This window comes from Sitodiplosis mosellana, unplaced genomic scaffold, assembly GCF_009176505.1.
Source record: "Sitodiplosis mosellana isolate CC-2019 unplaced genomic scaffold, AAFC_SMos_1.0 Smas_scaffold_1, whole genome shotgun sequence".
In the NCBI taxonomy this organism is placed as follows: domain Eukaryota; kingdom Metazoa; phylum Arthropoda; class Insecta; order Diptera; family Cecidomyiidae; genus Sitodiplosis; species Sitodiplosis mosellana.
The window spans coordinates 15,733,814-15,748,327 of NW_022595244.1; the positions used below are offsets into that span (position 1 = coordinate 15,733,814).

Genomic DNA, 14,514 nt, shown 5'->3' on the forward strand with positions numbered 1-14,514 from the left:
TTGAAACTTTCGCAGCAGCATCAATGCAAAACGGTTTTGGTTTTCTTCAAATATTTACTTATATTGAAATTGAAAATCCCCCCATTCTGATTAATTCAAATGAGCGAGTGTCTTGAATCGAAATTCCTGAAGAAAGTGAAACAAATGGGCTCATACTTTTGTATTATTAAGAACTATTTGTCTCGAAATTGTGTATTGTACGACGAATAATAATTTGTCTGGTGCTTTTGTTTGCTTCAAATAATATGGTGGTTTGAACGGTTCATCTAACATCGCCACACACAGAGACAAACAAACACTCACACATCTTGCATATATAATTACCATTAACTATTGTTCAAAATTATTAAAGAGCAGCTAGCGTGTTGTGTTTGCATTGCTTTTACTTTGAATGAGACAAGAATTATAACGGGATATTGATTTTGTGCGCTTGCCAAATTCTATTATGTACCGCCATTTTTGGGACGAAATTACAATATGCAAACGTTTGCCCAAAATGGCACTTTCACCTACCGCAAACAATGAAGATGCGCGCAAAATTGTGTCAGAATGATTTTTTGGAAACGAAACGGTGATTTCAATGCATAGCATTTGTTTTAAATATGGGATGCACCACCTTCGGGTGACTTTATACTTTCATTTTTCGAAAAGTCGCGGCTTCAATCATCAACAATAATGCCGAAAAAAATCAACCAACTACCTCAGACCCATTCACATTCAGGCAATTCATACAGATGGAAAAAAAAGAGATCCGATTACAAAATATATTCAAATTCATTCCATTCAACGTGTGTTTTAATCCATTACGATTGAGTATAAACTTATGGTTTATGGTGTGAAAAATCCATAACATTTAACCGCTACCAGCATTCATTTTCGGCTAATAATATGGTGCATCAATGTGATAACTTCCATGGGCCAACGAAAGAAAAATTACTAATAACAATTAAACATTTATCATTTTTAATTGCCCACTTAATAGATGCGCACCCACCCGATCGTTTTTTATGATGCGACCACAGTGTTTATCATAAATTTTATTCCACAGAAGTGACGCAAAATTAAAAGTCCAAACAATGTCTGACTGAACATCATGTTGCCGTTGTGTGGCTGTATGACCCATGCAGCCAGCGCTGCTGCTGATCTGTGTGATTGATGCGATAGACGTCGACGCTTCACATAAATCATAAGACATCAAAATATATGATTGATACAAATAATAAATCTGCCCGAGAAAAATGGAAATAGGAATCGTGCGAGCTCGCTGTGTGCAAGTGATTTTTATTTCACTACCACACTTTGGATGAACATTAGTGCTTTAATGATGGTCGAAGACGAAGAAAGCGCCGTGTATAACATGGAAATTGAAACAAACGCTTTGCTCGCACTGCATTTTCTCTCTCTCTCTCTTTCTCTCTCTCTCTCTCAGAGAGACTGTCTACGCTGGCTGCGAGTCTATGAGTCGTGGTGGCCAAATTTATGTGTTTCTCTTTGTCTTCTTCATCTTCAATTATCTCTTTGATCTGGGTGACTGCGAATTTAAGTGAAATAACATTATCCAACCATTTAATGTAAAGACGAGGAATAAAATGAGGAAGAACACAACAAAGGCGAAGAAAATGAAGAGAGAAAAAAATAACACAACAAAAGAAAAAAACACATAAAATATAAAACAGTATCAATGGAATGGAATAACGTGACCGTAGCCGATGCAAAGTTGAAAAGCTCACACATTCACTCCCATTCTGGCCGGAGCATATTTCATTTTAATTGAATGTTTAATATCATAGGATAAATAATATACAGAAAATAAAAATGCCGCTCACGATGCTATGCCATTTTAGATAATGAAAAATTAACTCGATGTGCCTCCGAACGATGATATCGGTATGAAGAGTTTTGGGGCTGATGAAAAGAGCTTCAACAAATGTGTGAAATATTTAAATGCGCTCATTGTTTTGTGATATATACGTGACATATCTGTACGAAAGGAAATTAAATCCCAATTTATCCGAATAAAGCCGATGCAAATTCTTTTGTTTTTCCAGCGTTAAAAGATAAAGCGACAACGGCGGCGGCGCTATGGTCGGACCCATCCATCCACATTTTCCCATTCCAACGTGTTGAGATCGTGGAACTTTCATTACAAGAATTAAAGCAATGTTCAATCGAACATTAATTTTGGAATTCCTCTTCATGTAAAAGCCATTACTGTCTCGGCCAAAACATGACACTACAAGCGACACAAAAATGTAGTGGCAATTACATTTCCAATGGAACACCATTATGACCGCATCGGATTTGAATTTTCTATCGTGCGCTTTTTCCACATCGTCGAGCTATGCGAGAGACTCTATGTTTCCGGCAAATTAAAATCAAGCAGAAGCTGATGTTGGCTATTGTCGTGGTGTAAGTCGCGCACGCTCATCGTGCACTCACGAGACGCGACGAAACGCGAGCATTTCATTGACAAATGCATAGAAAGAAAATAGTGAAAAGGAACTGAGCAGCGGTTGGTTCGGGCTCCAGGCACACAGTTTTGAAAATGTAAAATTTTGTAATTTTTAATCACTTCACTAAAATAATTTGCCTCTTTTTTTTCGTAGATCATGATACAAACACACACACACAAGTAATTACACCTACTCTATTATTACAGAAATCGCTGCAAAAGTCGATTTCAAATGAGTGAGAAAAATGTAGAGCTGTTCTCACGTTACCTCAATACTCAATGAGCAAAGGGAAAAATGAATGATTATTTAATTCAACAATCACACCAAATTCGAGAAGACCAACCGTATTGTTGGAACATGAAAAATAAAAAAGCACACTCACACTCACATACAGATATTGCGAAGGAGAAGAAAAAAAAAGATGACGCAGATTAGATTTGGAGCTGATAAACCAAAAATAATTATGTAAAAGACTTCCAGCTAGGAATATCCCGATTATATAATTTCACTTTTTTTCGAAGGCGCGTGAATGTTTGTTTAATTTGAAATGAGTAATGGATGTCTCATGCTAGTATATTTGTAACGATAATAATCGTGTCGACAGTCCTTCTTTTCTTTTCTTTTTTCGAAAACTCATGAAAAAAACACCTTACATTTGTTGGCAAATGAGTTCAGAGTTCAACGTGGTTTGACTCAATGGATCAAAATCACTTAATATAAATCATAGAATCCGACAGACATCACAACAGCCCCGAAACAGACATTTTCATTAAGATCAACAAGCCGATATGTTTCAGCTAACAAATCGAGTTTAATTGAAGGAAGGCTAAAATGAAGGCTCCCAAACCACAAATACACAACATAACCATGCTAATCAAGTGGAAAACCAAAATCGCTAGAAGTAACATCGAAACGTGACCTGTAATAAACAGCATGTTCAACGTCAAGTCATACACATCGCCAACCATCCGCCGCGTCAATTTTAAATATAATATTTAAACATATATACATGAAATAAAAGCGGATAAAACACTCTGCACACCATCCGTTCATTGATGTGGTACGTATGAAAAATGTCAAGGAAAATATAAAATAATCGCGATTACTTCTAGGTGAATCGAAATGACGTATGTGACCAATAATGACTAACTGCTTGCGTTGTATTCAGTGATCAATATGTGTGAACAAGAAGAGAAGAAAAACCAAAGCCATGATATTCTTTGGGTGCGAAATGCATCGCAATCGACGGTTCGCTATTCATGGATATCGTCTCCTTCATATGTGAAAACAGATCCAATAAGTTGTGTATGCGATTTATTTAAGAAAGCAGCTCGCTGATTGGCGATACTACCAAACGAACGAACATTCATTCGAGCATTGTATAAAGAGAACACTATGGGAAGATGATGACGACGGTTGAGCCAAAATCCAAGCACGCCATTCGCAATACTGAAAATAGCCTTCGATATATACTAGTTTCATTTGAGTGTGCGATGCGTTTTACTTTCACATTTGAACTCGTATCGCGCTTGAAATGTGGTCAATCCCATTTCGTTTGGATTAAAAATAAAAATGCATTTCGTTTGAATGCTCGCAAAAAATGGCACGAACATCAGCGTTAAGGTTTTGCAAAAATCGTCCAATACAAAAAAAAATCTTGCGTCAATTGATTCGGATGATATGTTACGTCGATAAACCTATGCTTATCGAGAGCTTCTTTGAAATAAATATTGAGAGCATAGCAGAGCGTCTGCAACGCTAGATCCATACCGAAAATAATGACATCAAACATTGCTAACGATTCGTGGACTATCTCAATGAGAGATCTTTTTATATCCAGCTCCAGCAATCAGCTAGGCCTTTATTTTAATGATTTTATTTACTCAATCGACAGGGAGAGAGAATTAAAAAACAGTCGGGGATCAATTGAAACCCGAGCAAAAACAGCAACAACAAACAAATTCGGACCCGTGGTGTTCACCATACCCAAAATAAACAGACACACATTGAAGATCAAATCGTGTGAACGGAAAGGCTGCGCCACACAACGAACTCCATGTAGCCATTTTCTTAGTTAGTGCTCTCATTTCACTATTATTAAATAAATTATCTGTTAAAAATTAACAGAACCAATTAGCGGATGTGGTCGCGTTTGCTCGGAACACTGCTTGATTTGTTTAAAGGGAGGTACATTTTGTCTGTCTCTCATACACACATACTCTCGTTGTCTGGTTGTTGTTGTTTTTTTTCGTGGCTTAGTTTTAATGTGGTCTATTTGCTTTCGTGGATTTTGGTAATAATCTCGGCGCCGTTTCGGAGCGTCATTTGTGTATGAGCTCATTCATTACATATTTTGTACATACCAAGCCGTTGATTTTATACACCAACTAGCTTCGTACTGATAATACGGTTCGTTCGGTTATTGCTCTTATTTTTGCATTATTTCCGTGTGTGAGAGTGTCGGAAGGGCCGTTTAACCAGCCGAAAGCATGAACATTGATTTTTCATCGCCGCGACTCGACAACATTTTTGTGGTTTCAAGTGTTATACATGAATAATGAGTTGAAAATGCCTCGTATTAGTCAACGTAGAAGAAGAAGAAAAAACACACACACAAATTCACGGTGCATTATTGATCTGCAACAATTTTTCGCGTATAAATCTCTTGAGATACGCCTCATTAGTTTTCCATTTTTTCTCGTATGTGATTTGCTTTCATTTGCTCTTACTTAGCACTTTTTTTTCTCTTTCCAATCTCTTAATACGAAGGAAATAAGTAACATATCATCCAATTAAAAACTCTTTTTCTACGTTCGAGCGCACCGCCAAAATTTCGCTCCAGTTTTTACATGTGATGCAGACGGTGGTTGTGTATTTTCGTTTTTTCGTCGAATGAGCAGAATTTTTCCACATGCCGAACACTTGAAAGTCAAAGATGTGCATCATCTACACCGACTCAAATGTGATATTTTCTTTTTGGCAGCTTTTCACTTTTTACCCATGCTGACTGACTCAAATCATCCATCTGCTCTCGTCTCGATGCTTATGTTCACGTTCATCTATCGATGGGTTTGTAATGAAAAAAGCAATTTGTATTTCTCTTCGTCCGTTTCGAAAATAAATGATACAAACATTTGTTTATACATCATTTGCGATCACCGTAGCCAATTTGGCTATGTTTCGTTTTTTTTCATCAGGTCCGCGCGATAATGCTTAGTCAGTTTTATTAGATCGAATTTATTCATTATTTTACGATTTCCGCAAATTTTCGGAATCTATTCGAGTTTAATCACTTTAATAATAAGTAGTCGTTTTACAGAATGATTGAGCACATTGTTTTACTTACGTGTCGTTTATATAAAAAAAACCAATGTTGTGTGTGTGTGTGTAGTGAAATCAGGCAATGCACATAAATGCCTCCTGCTAATGGTGTTTTCTCCAATTCGATCTCGAAAACCTCTTCCGGATATTCTCTGCTGAGCAGCAAACTCCAATTTTCAACACTCAATATATATTTACTGATGATGTTGGTTATTTGTTTTTGGGTCTATTTGAAATGAATAACAGAAAAAAAAACCAACTGATGCCACACTTAATGTCTCATTCCAATTCGAATATTTAATTGTGTTTCAATTGCCGGTAATCGTACTCATATCTCCAATAATCGACAAGAAGTGTTTGATGTGAGTTTTTTTTTCTAATGCCGATAGTCAATCACGCTTGAATTGCTCTGGCCTGGTACAATTGGCAGTTACAATCAAGTGTCCATTACAAAACAAATCAAACTAAATTTCATCGGTCTGTTTGCGGTCGCACTTGTAATCAAGAAAATATCCAACGATTTTTGGGTCAATCGAAACAACCACAAAACGATTTATTTATGGTTCACACTAGACAAATAAAAAACTTCTATTGGTCATTAAATCCAAAATTGAAAATCCACGAGACACAACTTTTAATTGCACAATTGAAAAATGGTATTATTACGAATTTTTTTTCTCGTCTCTCTCTCTCTCTCTCTGTTTTCCGAATTAAGCCACTGTTTTTGACTGCTGGATCAAATTAACCGACTCTTTAAGCGATACGAATTGATGATTTATACATGACGAAATTTGACTGAAATCGAGATGCAATTCATGCCGAACCACTTTTCGTCTGAAAAATCGATGGCGAAATCGATTAAAATCGATTAGATTCTTCGTTATTCGAACGAACGAATAAAATAATAAAATATCGAATCGACTACGGTAGACGAAGAAAAAAAAACAATCGTCAAAATAACATGTCGCACAATTAAAATGAATTCTGAGCGAATTTGAATGAAGCCACGGTATTGAAGTGTTTTATTGTGAACGCTTAAACTTATTCTTCAATGGAACAAAACCAAAAAAAACTGACAAAAAAAATGAATTACAATATGTACGAAAAACGAACAACGTACAAAAAAAATGAATGTTTCAAATTCAACGATAGACAAAGTCAGACGATGCGGTTGAAAAAATACGTCTATACACTAGCATGACTTATACATGAATGACTGATGCTGCGACTGTTGCACTTAACTGTGTCGAGCTCATAGAGTCGAATGGAACGAATAAAAAGCAGCATAGTTGGGATTAAGATTTTTGCGGTATGTACCAAATTACAATATACACAAATGTACGAGCTGCTGCCGCCGCCGACAGTCTATATGCTTTGGCTCTCGTACTTCTGCTGAACTACCATCATTACCATCATCATTATTACCAACATCAAAAAGTGCGCACGATAAACAATATATCGACAAGCGAAGAGATGAAGCAAAGACGAAAAAAACCACCACACAACGGCACACACCGTCAGAGTCTTCTCAGAGAGTCAAAGAGCCACACATTCGTGCGCAGACACACAGAGCATTGCTATTGCGACGACGACGACGCTCAATTCAGCCAAAACGTCGAAACAGATCAAAAGCAGCTCGTATATAGTTAAAGAGCACACGTCAAAAGGTAAATATAGCGAACATCAACTCTCACTATCGTTTGCGCGCTAACTTTATAACCCGCCGCACTATTTCGCTCGCATTCATATATGCGCGAAGGCACTTGGTGTTGCTCTTGCGATCGCTGGCTGCATTTCGATGGCCCGCCGAGGTGAATGCGAGAGAGAGACTTGTGAATTTCTGGTGTGCGCGTGTGCGCCTAGCGATGCCGATGTAGTTTTTTTATCTACTTCGCCGTTTGTTGTTTGGCTTTGGATTTGCCTTCGCTTTTGTTTAGCTTTTTTTTTGATGTGTTGTTTTATCTTCTTTGCTTTGAGTGTTGCGGTGTGTGAATTGGAGAATAGGTGAGAACCATGGTGCAGTATTAATAGCGTATATCATGCAATAGCAGAACTACGATTGACAAAACAATAGACTGATGCGCGCTCACTCTCCCAGCCGTACGATGCAAGAAGATGAAAGGTGAAGTAATACTTGTTTCATGAGGTTGTGGAATAAATCGTGTTGTTTTACGATGCGTCACTTTGCGAATTGCGAAAAAGAAGAGAGACAGAGAGAGAAAAAAACGCGAATTAGATGCATTTACACGGCATACACCACTCCAACGAAACGGTGATATGCGATTGAGAGCAAGAGGTTCTTTGATATAAAATGATCATGAAATACATTGATCATCGAACCCGTTACACATACTTATATTGATTTACGATGTGAACTTAGATTCCGAGCAGCTCCAGCGAACACCATGAATCTTCTTCATTCGAAGCAATGGATGACGATAGATGATTTACCGGCATTTTCATCATGGTATTTGTGAAAGGTTAGTTCGATGGTTGAGCATTAGAACGTTTACTATCGTATTTCTTTCTTCCTTTTTTTTTTTTCATAATTTGGTCGAAATATGAATTACACAATTTCGGTAATCGATGTCATTAGAAAGACAACAAATTGTATTTCCGGTGAAAGATATGTTTCATAAGTTTAACGATTCGCTGAGGATTTTTAATTTCATGTCTAGCGCTCCCCGTTAATTGTGAATTTTAATGGAGAAAAAGACAAAAAAAAACTTTGTCTAGCCATTTCAATTCTTGTGGCGCATTCGGAGCGAAGTTGGTTGAAGAATTCTGTTGTGAATTAATTAAACGAAGTGAGTCTCATGGCGATTTGCAAGTCCTATATCACCTATATAGCCATTTAATATTATGTAAGTGTGAATTTGGGTATTTGTTAAACGGGCAGAGATCGAGAAAGTAATTCGATGCGGCCAAACAATAGATTTAATCAACAGCAAGAAGAAGCAAATACACAAAACAATTCTTCAATGGTGTGCTTTTCTTCTCTGTCTATTTCTCTTCCTCTCTCTCACTCCAGCTCTCGCTCTATCGAGATCGAGTGGAACCAATGCGAAGAAGAAATAAAAACGGTACATAGTTAACCGCGACCAGAGTCAGAGAGCGACCGAGCTAAAATGCGAAAAGCATCATTAGAGATTTTGAACGAGGTTTGGGTATAAAACGTGGCTTTCAAATTGATATCGATTTTATTGAACGATTTTGGTTAAGTGATGCGCGCGCGAATTATAACTCCGTAGGACACTTGAACATGATTTTCCATTCCCACATTCTCGACCCATCCATCGACAATACAATACGAAAAGCCACACGCTCTTTTTATCTTATTTTTTTTGTTTCTTTTCGTTTGCTGCTTTTTTTCTGACCATTATGCATTTTTCTTTTGCCCAATAATCAAATACAAATCTTACCTAACGTTTGCCATTTGATCACCGGCCAAAACAACACTGTATTTTTTTCGGCAATCACTCTGCTCCGTACCGCGCGCGTCAGATTGAAATCTAACTGACTCACTGTTACCATTCGCGCGCTAACTTATGTAATAATTTCTTCTTAAATTTTGTGGCTTTGGAATTGTCGTGACGCTGATGATAAGTTAATAAAAATAAATATAGCACACGAACGAAATGGAAAGAGAGAGAGAGAGAGAGAGAGAGAGAAAAGAAGAAGCAACCAACTACAAGCGCAACACCATGCAAACAATAATGAAGCGAAGAATAGCCGCGATGAACTTTAATGAACGATAGTAAAATCGATGTACATAACATGGCACTTGAATCAATTGGAAAGATGGGTGATATGCGTTGCAGACACACGGCAATCGCATCATTTTGTTTGACATAGTTTTCGAAAACTCACCCGAAAAATTGATTTAATGCCAAATCGTTGCCGATATTTTTCGAAGGCAATGCCGTAATTGACATACATTACATCTGCACTTTTTATCACCTTTCTATAAGTACCATGCGAATGCATATTCATAATTCGCATATGAGCATCGTGCAGTTCTGTGCTCAGAAACAGCTTTTCAACGTAAGACGAGCGAGCAAGCAAGCGAGCGAGCGAACAAATGAACAGAAAAAAATGGTTAGGAAACGTACAGACTTCTGATATATTTGCAATCAAAGTGATCATGTAATTTTGTACATTAAATATCTTCATTTTCCTATGATTCAATACACACCGAACCAATCATTCACTACCAAACAAGAAGCTGAAATGCAGAAGAAGAAGAAGACGAAAAACAGCCGTTTGGTTAACAATTTTACTACACGTTAAATGTGCCGAAGAAGTGAACGAAGACTTTACACCAAAAGCACCAACAAGAGTATGCCACACACGCAGACAGTAGCTCATTTCATATCACGTTTCGACTCTTCTTGATAAATTATGCATAAATAAAGTTCATTGCTGGCAATAAAACAGCTTTTTATATTGTTATTAACACCAACAGTTCGGTTCAGTTCGATTCGATTCATATTTTAATTAGAAATTTATTTACACATCCTCCGCACACGCCTCCGCCATCGTTTTTCGGCTTTTGTTATTATATAATTTGTGTGCGCTATCACTATGGGATATTAATGTGTGTTCGGTGAAATATAGAACCTGATAAACACAATCTGTATTTGAGGGAACAAAGAAAGCAATTCAAAAATGGTAACACGTGGTAGTGGTTTGATACACGTTGTTCAAAAGGTAATGTTGAATCAAAAAGAAATATCATCACTGGAAAATATCGTGAATTTTATGCTAAACATAGTAAGCAATGCGCGAATATTCAAACAAGAAAAAAAAACTGTAGAAAAAAGTAACAAAATTTGCATACTGATCCTCCTCGTTAAAATGTGAAATGTTCAAATGCTTTCGTTCAAAGTGTAATTTTTCAACGAGTCTTCAGAAAATGACAGAAGATGTGTTGAATAATAAACTATACATTTCCCGATTATTTGCCAAAGTGTAATTGCATTCACATTGGAAGCATTCACTTTGTGATTTTGCACACATAGCCAGTGTGCTACCGTTGTGTGTTTGATGGAAACGGTGTTTTTTTTTCATCATTCGTTCGAATCGAAATAAGCGATAAATTTATTGCTTCGTTTTGATTGAGCACTTCGGTTTGAGCTCGACAAAACAGTCTAATTCACTCTTACTTTCACATTCGATTTCGGATGCTGATGTGCTCACACTGCGCTTCTTTCAATCATGTTAATTAATTAGCATTGTGGAAAGAACGAGTTCCTGCTGGGCATTTGACAGCTTATTTACTCCTCAATTCTTTCCGACAAATTGACTTTGACACTCTCATATTTAACATATGGCATTTTAGAATTTTTTCTCTTTTTTTCTCGGCTAAATAGCCGAGTTTATTTTTACGTTGCCCATTCAAAAGGAATCCAATTAAATCAAATTTGAAAAAAAAACATTTTGACTGAGTGAGAGCGAAAAAAGTGATGATATTAATTGCGAGCGATCAATCATCAGAATTGCTTTATTTTCTCCCATTTTTTACTGAGCAATAATCGCTTGCGGGTTAAAACTATGAACTAAAACACGATGAAATTTAAGTGTATACACGTTCACCGGTAGCAAGTAATAATGATTTTATTATTTTCATTATCATCATCAAAGATAATAAATTTATAAAATTAGTAGATGTGATACAAAGGTGCCCCATTATCGTGAGTTATTGTAAACCGTGGCACTGGTTTAGCCTGTAATTGAAAGAAAAAACCCATTGCAATAGAGATATGAAAATCATTTTTCATCGGAAGCAAAATTTATGATGCGCATTGACCTTTAAGAAACTTTATTGTCACTCTCATCTATTTTCACTCTTGTGATTTGAGTACATACCCATTCTGTTGCAGGCTTTGGCTTTACGACTTTTTTTTCCTTATTTTCAGCAACTTGTTTATCATTTTTTTCCGTTTTATTGTTGGTTTCTTAACAAAATCAAACAATTTGAGCATAAACACTTATTGAAAATCAAATTAACGTCGATTTTACCTTTGTTTGCGTTTGGCACAGACGTTTCAGTTGAGTTTCCCGGCATATTAGACACATTATTCGGTTCAGTTGAAGGAGAAGATGTAGAAGACGTCATTTGTTTATTAGAAGATATAGCATCAATGAGTTCGTTCATTTGTTTAGTCATTTTTTTCAAAATTTGAGCCATGTGAGATTCCCGCATTTCAAGATGATGATCCATGTGAGATTGAACTATAGCTGGATGCAGTGATATCGGAACTGGTTGTATTTGTACCATCTGGATCGTACCACCAACAGGTTGCATTGGAGTACCCGGAATAAACTCCGCACCAATCACCGAAAGTAAAACACCAAATAAGCTAGTTAATTTGAAGAACATCATTTTGTCGACTGAAATAGACTACTGCATCGACTTTGGAAGCAATGATATTTATTGGTAAGGAATCGTCGGTGATAATTTCGCGCAAACGTCATTGTAATTGTCTAATTTGCATATTTTTCAAGTATATTGGCAATTTCGAATGCCTTGTTTGAAATTGTCTGTCGTTTAATTACAGTTCGACTTCGTAACTTTAATTTCGACGATGAAACGTGTCAAAAATCGAGACTTTTCCATAATTAAACGTTACAAAAACAACTTTTTAAAAATTGCGCATTATTTCTTAATTTTTTTCTACACAACTATGAAAATTCAACAACCAAAAACTGTAATAATCATTGATGTCTTATTAGGAGAATATATTATATACAATCATTCAAAACAAGTACAATTATTCCATGATTCTCTATATTTTCACAAAAAATGTCAAATAAATTACATTTTAAAAGTTTGGTTCAAATAAATAAACTAAATCTACTTAATGAAGATTCATTAGTGAGGCTTTCTCTATGTCGCAATAAAAAAATATTCCTTCACTGTTTCACTTAGTCCAATCGATAGATATAAAAGTCATTGTCATTTAAATCGGGAATATAGTCAAAATCCGAGATTTTGGGTATGTCTTTCAATTGAGGTAGATTGGGAATTTCGTCCATTACTGGTTCAATGATTGGTATCTTTTCTGGTCGTCCAATCGATCCACTTATGCTACCGGAAACTGAGCTATTTCCGCTAGTACCGGAAACTCCTAAACTTCCCACTAAACCACTCAAAGCCCCGAATCCTGTAGCCACAAACGACGAAAATGCTGTGAATACGGTGTTCACATTCTGAAGGTGTTGAGTGAACGCTTCAACCAGCGGTCGACTTGGACGTGTCGGACGCGGACGGGAAGGTCTTGGTCTCCTTGTTGTGGTTGATGTTGAAGTTGGTGGTGTAGATGTTGACGTTGATTGCGAAGCTGTTTCTGATACGTCTGTTATTTCTGCTTCTGCTTCTGCTTCTGCTTCTGATTCCCAATCTGGTTCCGATTCCAATTCTGATTCTACCTCCAACGATGAGTCCAATGCCAATTCTGTTGGATCTTCTTTTTTTGATGACATCGACTGTTTGTCATCGTCTTGTGATAATGGCGAAGAATGTGCGAGCAATATCAATGTATAAACAAAAATTATTTTTAAATAAAATTTCATTTTGTTTGCTTTCACTGGAAAGCGATGACGCTCTATGAACTCGGAATGTGAAATGACAACAAATATCAGCTGTTCCACTTATATATTCCAGGAATAGTTGAAAATAAAAACTAAAATTTGCAAATGCAAATCATAACAAGTCTTACTTGGTATTTCTTATTAGGAAACATCTTTTGTTGAGTTGCTCAAATTTTTCTTTTTACTCGCCCTAATTGCACTTAATCACCTGGTGAAATAACTCTTTGATAAACTTTCTTCATTGTTTAGTGCACGTACGCTGACATGACATGTGGTACTGATTTCGAGCAGAAATGCACGTATTATTTATTGTCGAATGTGTTATGAGTCGTAACCGAATGTCCAATGCATTATTTTGATTTTTAATTACGTTTTTTTAGTGGAAGGAGTAAAATACCAAAAACTTCAATGACTATCACAAGTCATTTGATGTTCACCAATATAAATGAATAAGTTGATCATCTTGAATGGGATTTTGGGTTTTGCAAGGATTTAGAGCGATTTGTACAAGAAATAATTTGTGTTGAAATGAATGCAAAGTTAGCACTGAAATTTAGTTAGCTCAAAAGATAGGGGTTAGACTCGTGAAAAAGGATTCTTGTTTTACTTTAATTGCCGTCTGCTATGTGCGGATCTTCTGTGTATGCTTTGTTTTTGTTAGTGGGATTTGTAGATTATAGGGATAGAGGAATTTTTGCTGTTTGGATTTGTAGTTTATAGCTTGTGTCTCCTCCCTGGCTCAAAATTGTTCCATGCCCACTCAAATGTTCCATTCATAGGCGTGCTCAAAACTTTACTATATCATAAAAATATTGTATATATAGCAGAGGGTGTTATGAGCTGATGTTAGCACCACTAACTAACGTCAGCTGCTGCGAGTATGCGTTTTGTTATTTTAACGCATTTACAGTATAAAAACGAGATATCATCCAAACATACCCAATGGAAAGATTACTGAAACTTTGGTTTTTATACTGCAAATCCGTTAAAAAAAACGCAACGCATACTCGTCAGCAGCTGATATCAGCTAGCTGGCGTTAGTTAGTGCTGTTGACATCAGCTCATAACACGCTCCGATATATAGAAACTGTATAAGGAGCAATAATAACCTACACGAATATTATACATATAAAAAAAATTAAATGCT

At 36.4% G+C, this 14,514-nt stretch overlaps 2 protein-coding genes across 6 annotated transcripts in view; both read right to left on the reverse strand.

Annotated features, from left to right (window-relative positions):
- Nucleotides 1-6,951, reverse strand: part of LOC129567062 (uncharacterized) — a 35,420-nt gene extending 28,469 nt beyond the window's left edge. For 2 of the 5 annotated variants that reach the window (XR_008687815.1, XM_055443632.1), the window contains exon 1: nt 5,800-6,885. The gene's annotated coding sequence lies outside the window, so the exon portion shown is untranslated. The other 3 variants (XM_055443620.1, XM_055443605.1, XM_055443612.1) reach the window with 3 other exon arrangements.
- Nucleotides 6,952-11,388: 4,437 nt separating this feature from the next.
- On the reverse strand, nt 11,389-12,160 carry LOC129577917 (uncharacterized). The gene is made up of 3 exons (XM_055465764.1): nt 11,796-12,160; nt 11,643-11,731; nt 11,389-11,500 (listed from the first exon to the last, which is right to left on the reverse strand). Exons 1-3 carry the CDS (start codon nt 12,157-12,159, stop codon nt 11,435-11,437), a joined length of 519 nt encoding a protein of 172 aa, XP_055321739.1. The 5' UTR covers nt 12,160; the 3' UTR covers nt 11,389-11,434.
- Nucleotides 12,161-14,514: the final 2,354 nt, after the last annotated feature.

Bases quoted from the DNA above. Each gene is read 5' to 3' on its own strand.
- LOC129577917 (XM_055465764.1), bottom strand. From the start codon at position 12,159: ATGATGTTCTTCAAATTAACTAGCTTATTTGGTGTTTTACTTTCGGTG. The intron at 11,732-11,795 runs GTAAAATCGACG...GATTTTGTTAAG, and splicing joins TGTGCCAAACGCAAACAAAG to AAACCAACAATAAAACGGAA. The intron at 11,501-11,642 runs GTATGTACTCAA...TTTCAATTACAG, and splicing joins CAAAGCCTGCAACAGAATGG to GCTAAACCAGTGCCACGGTT.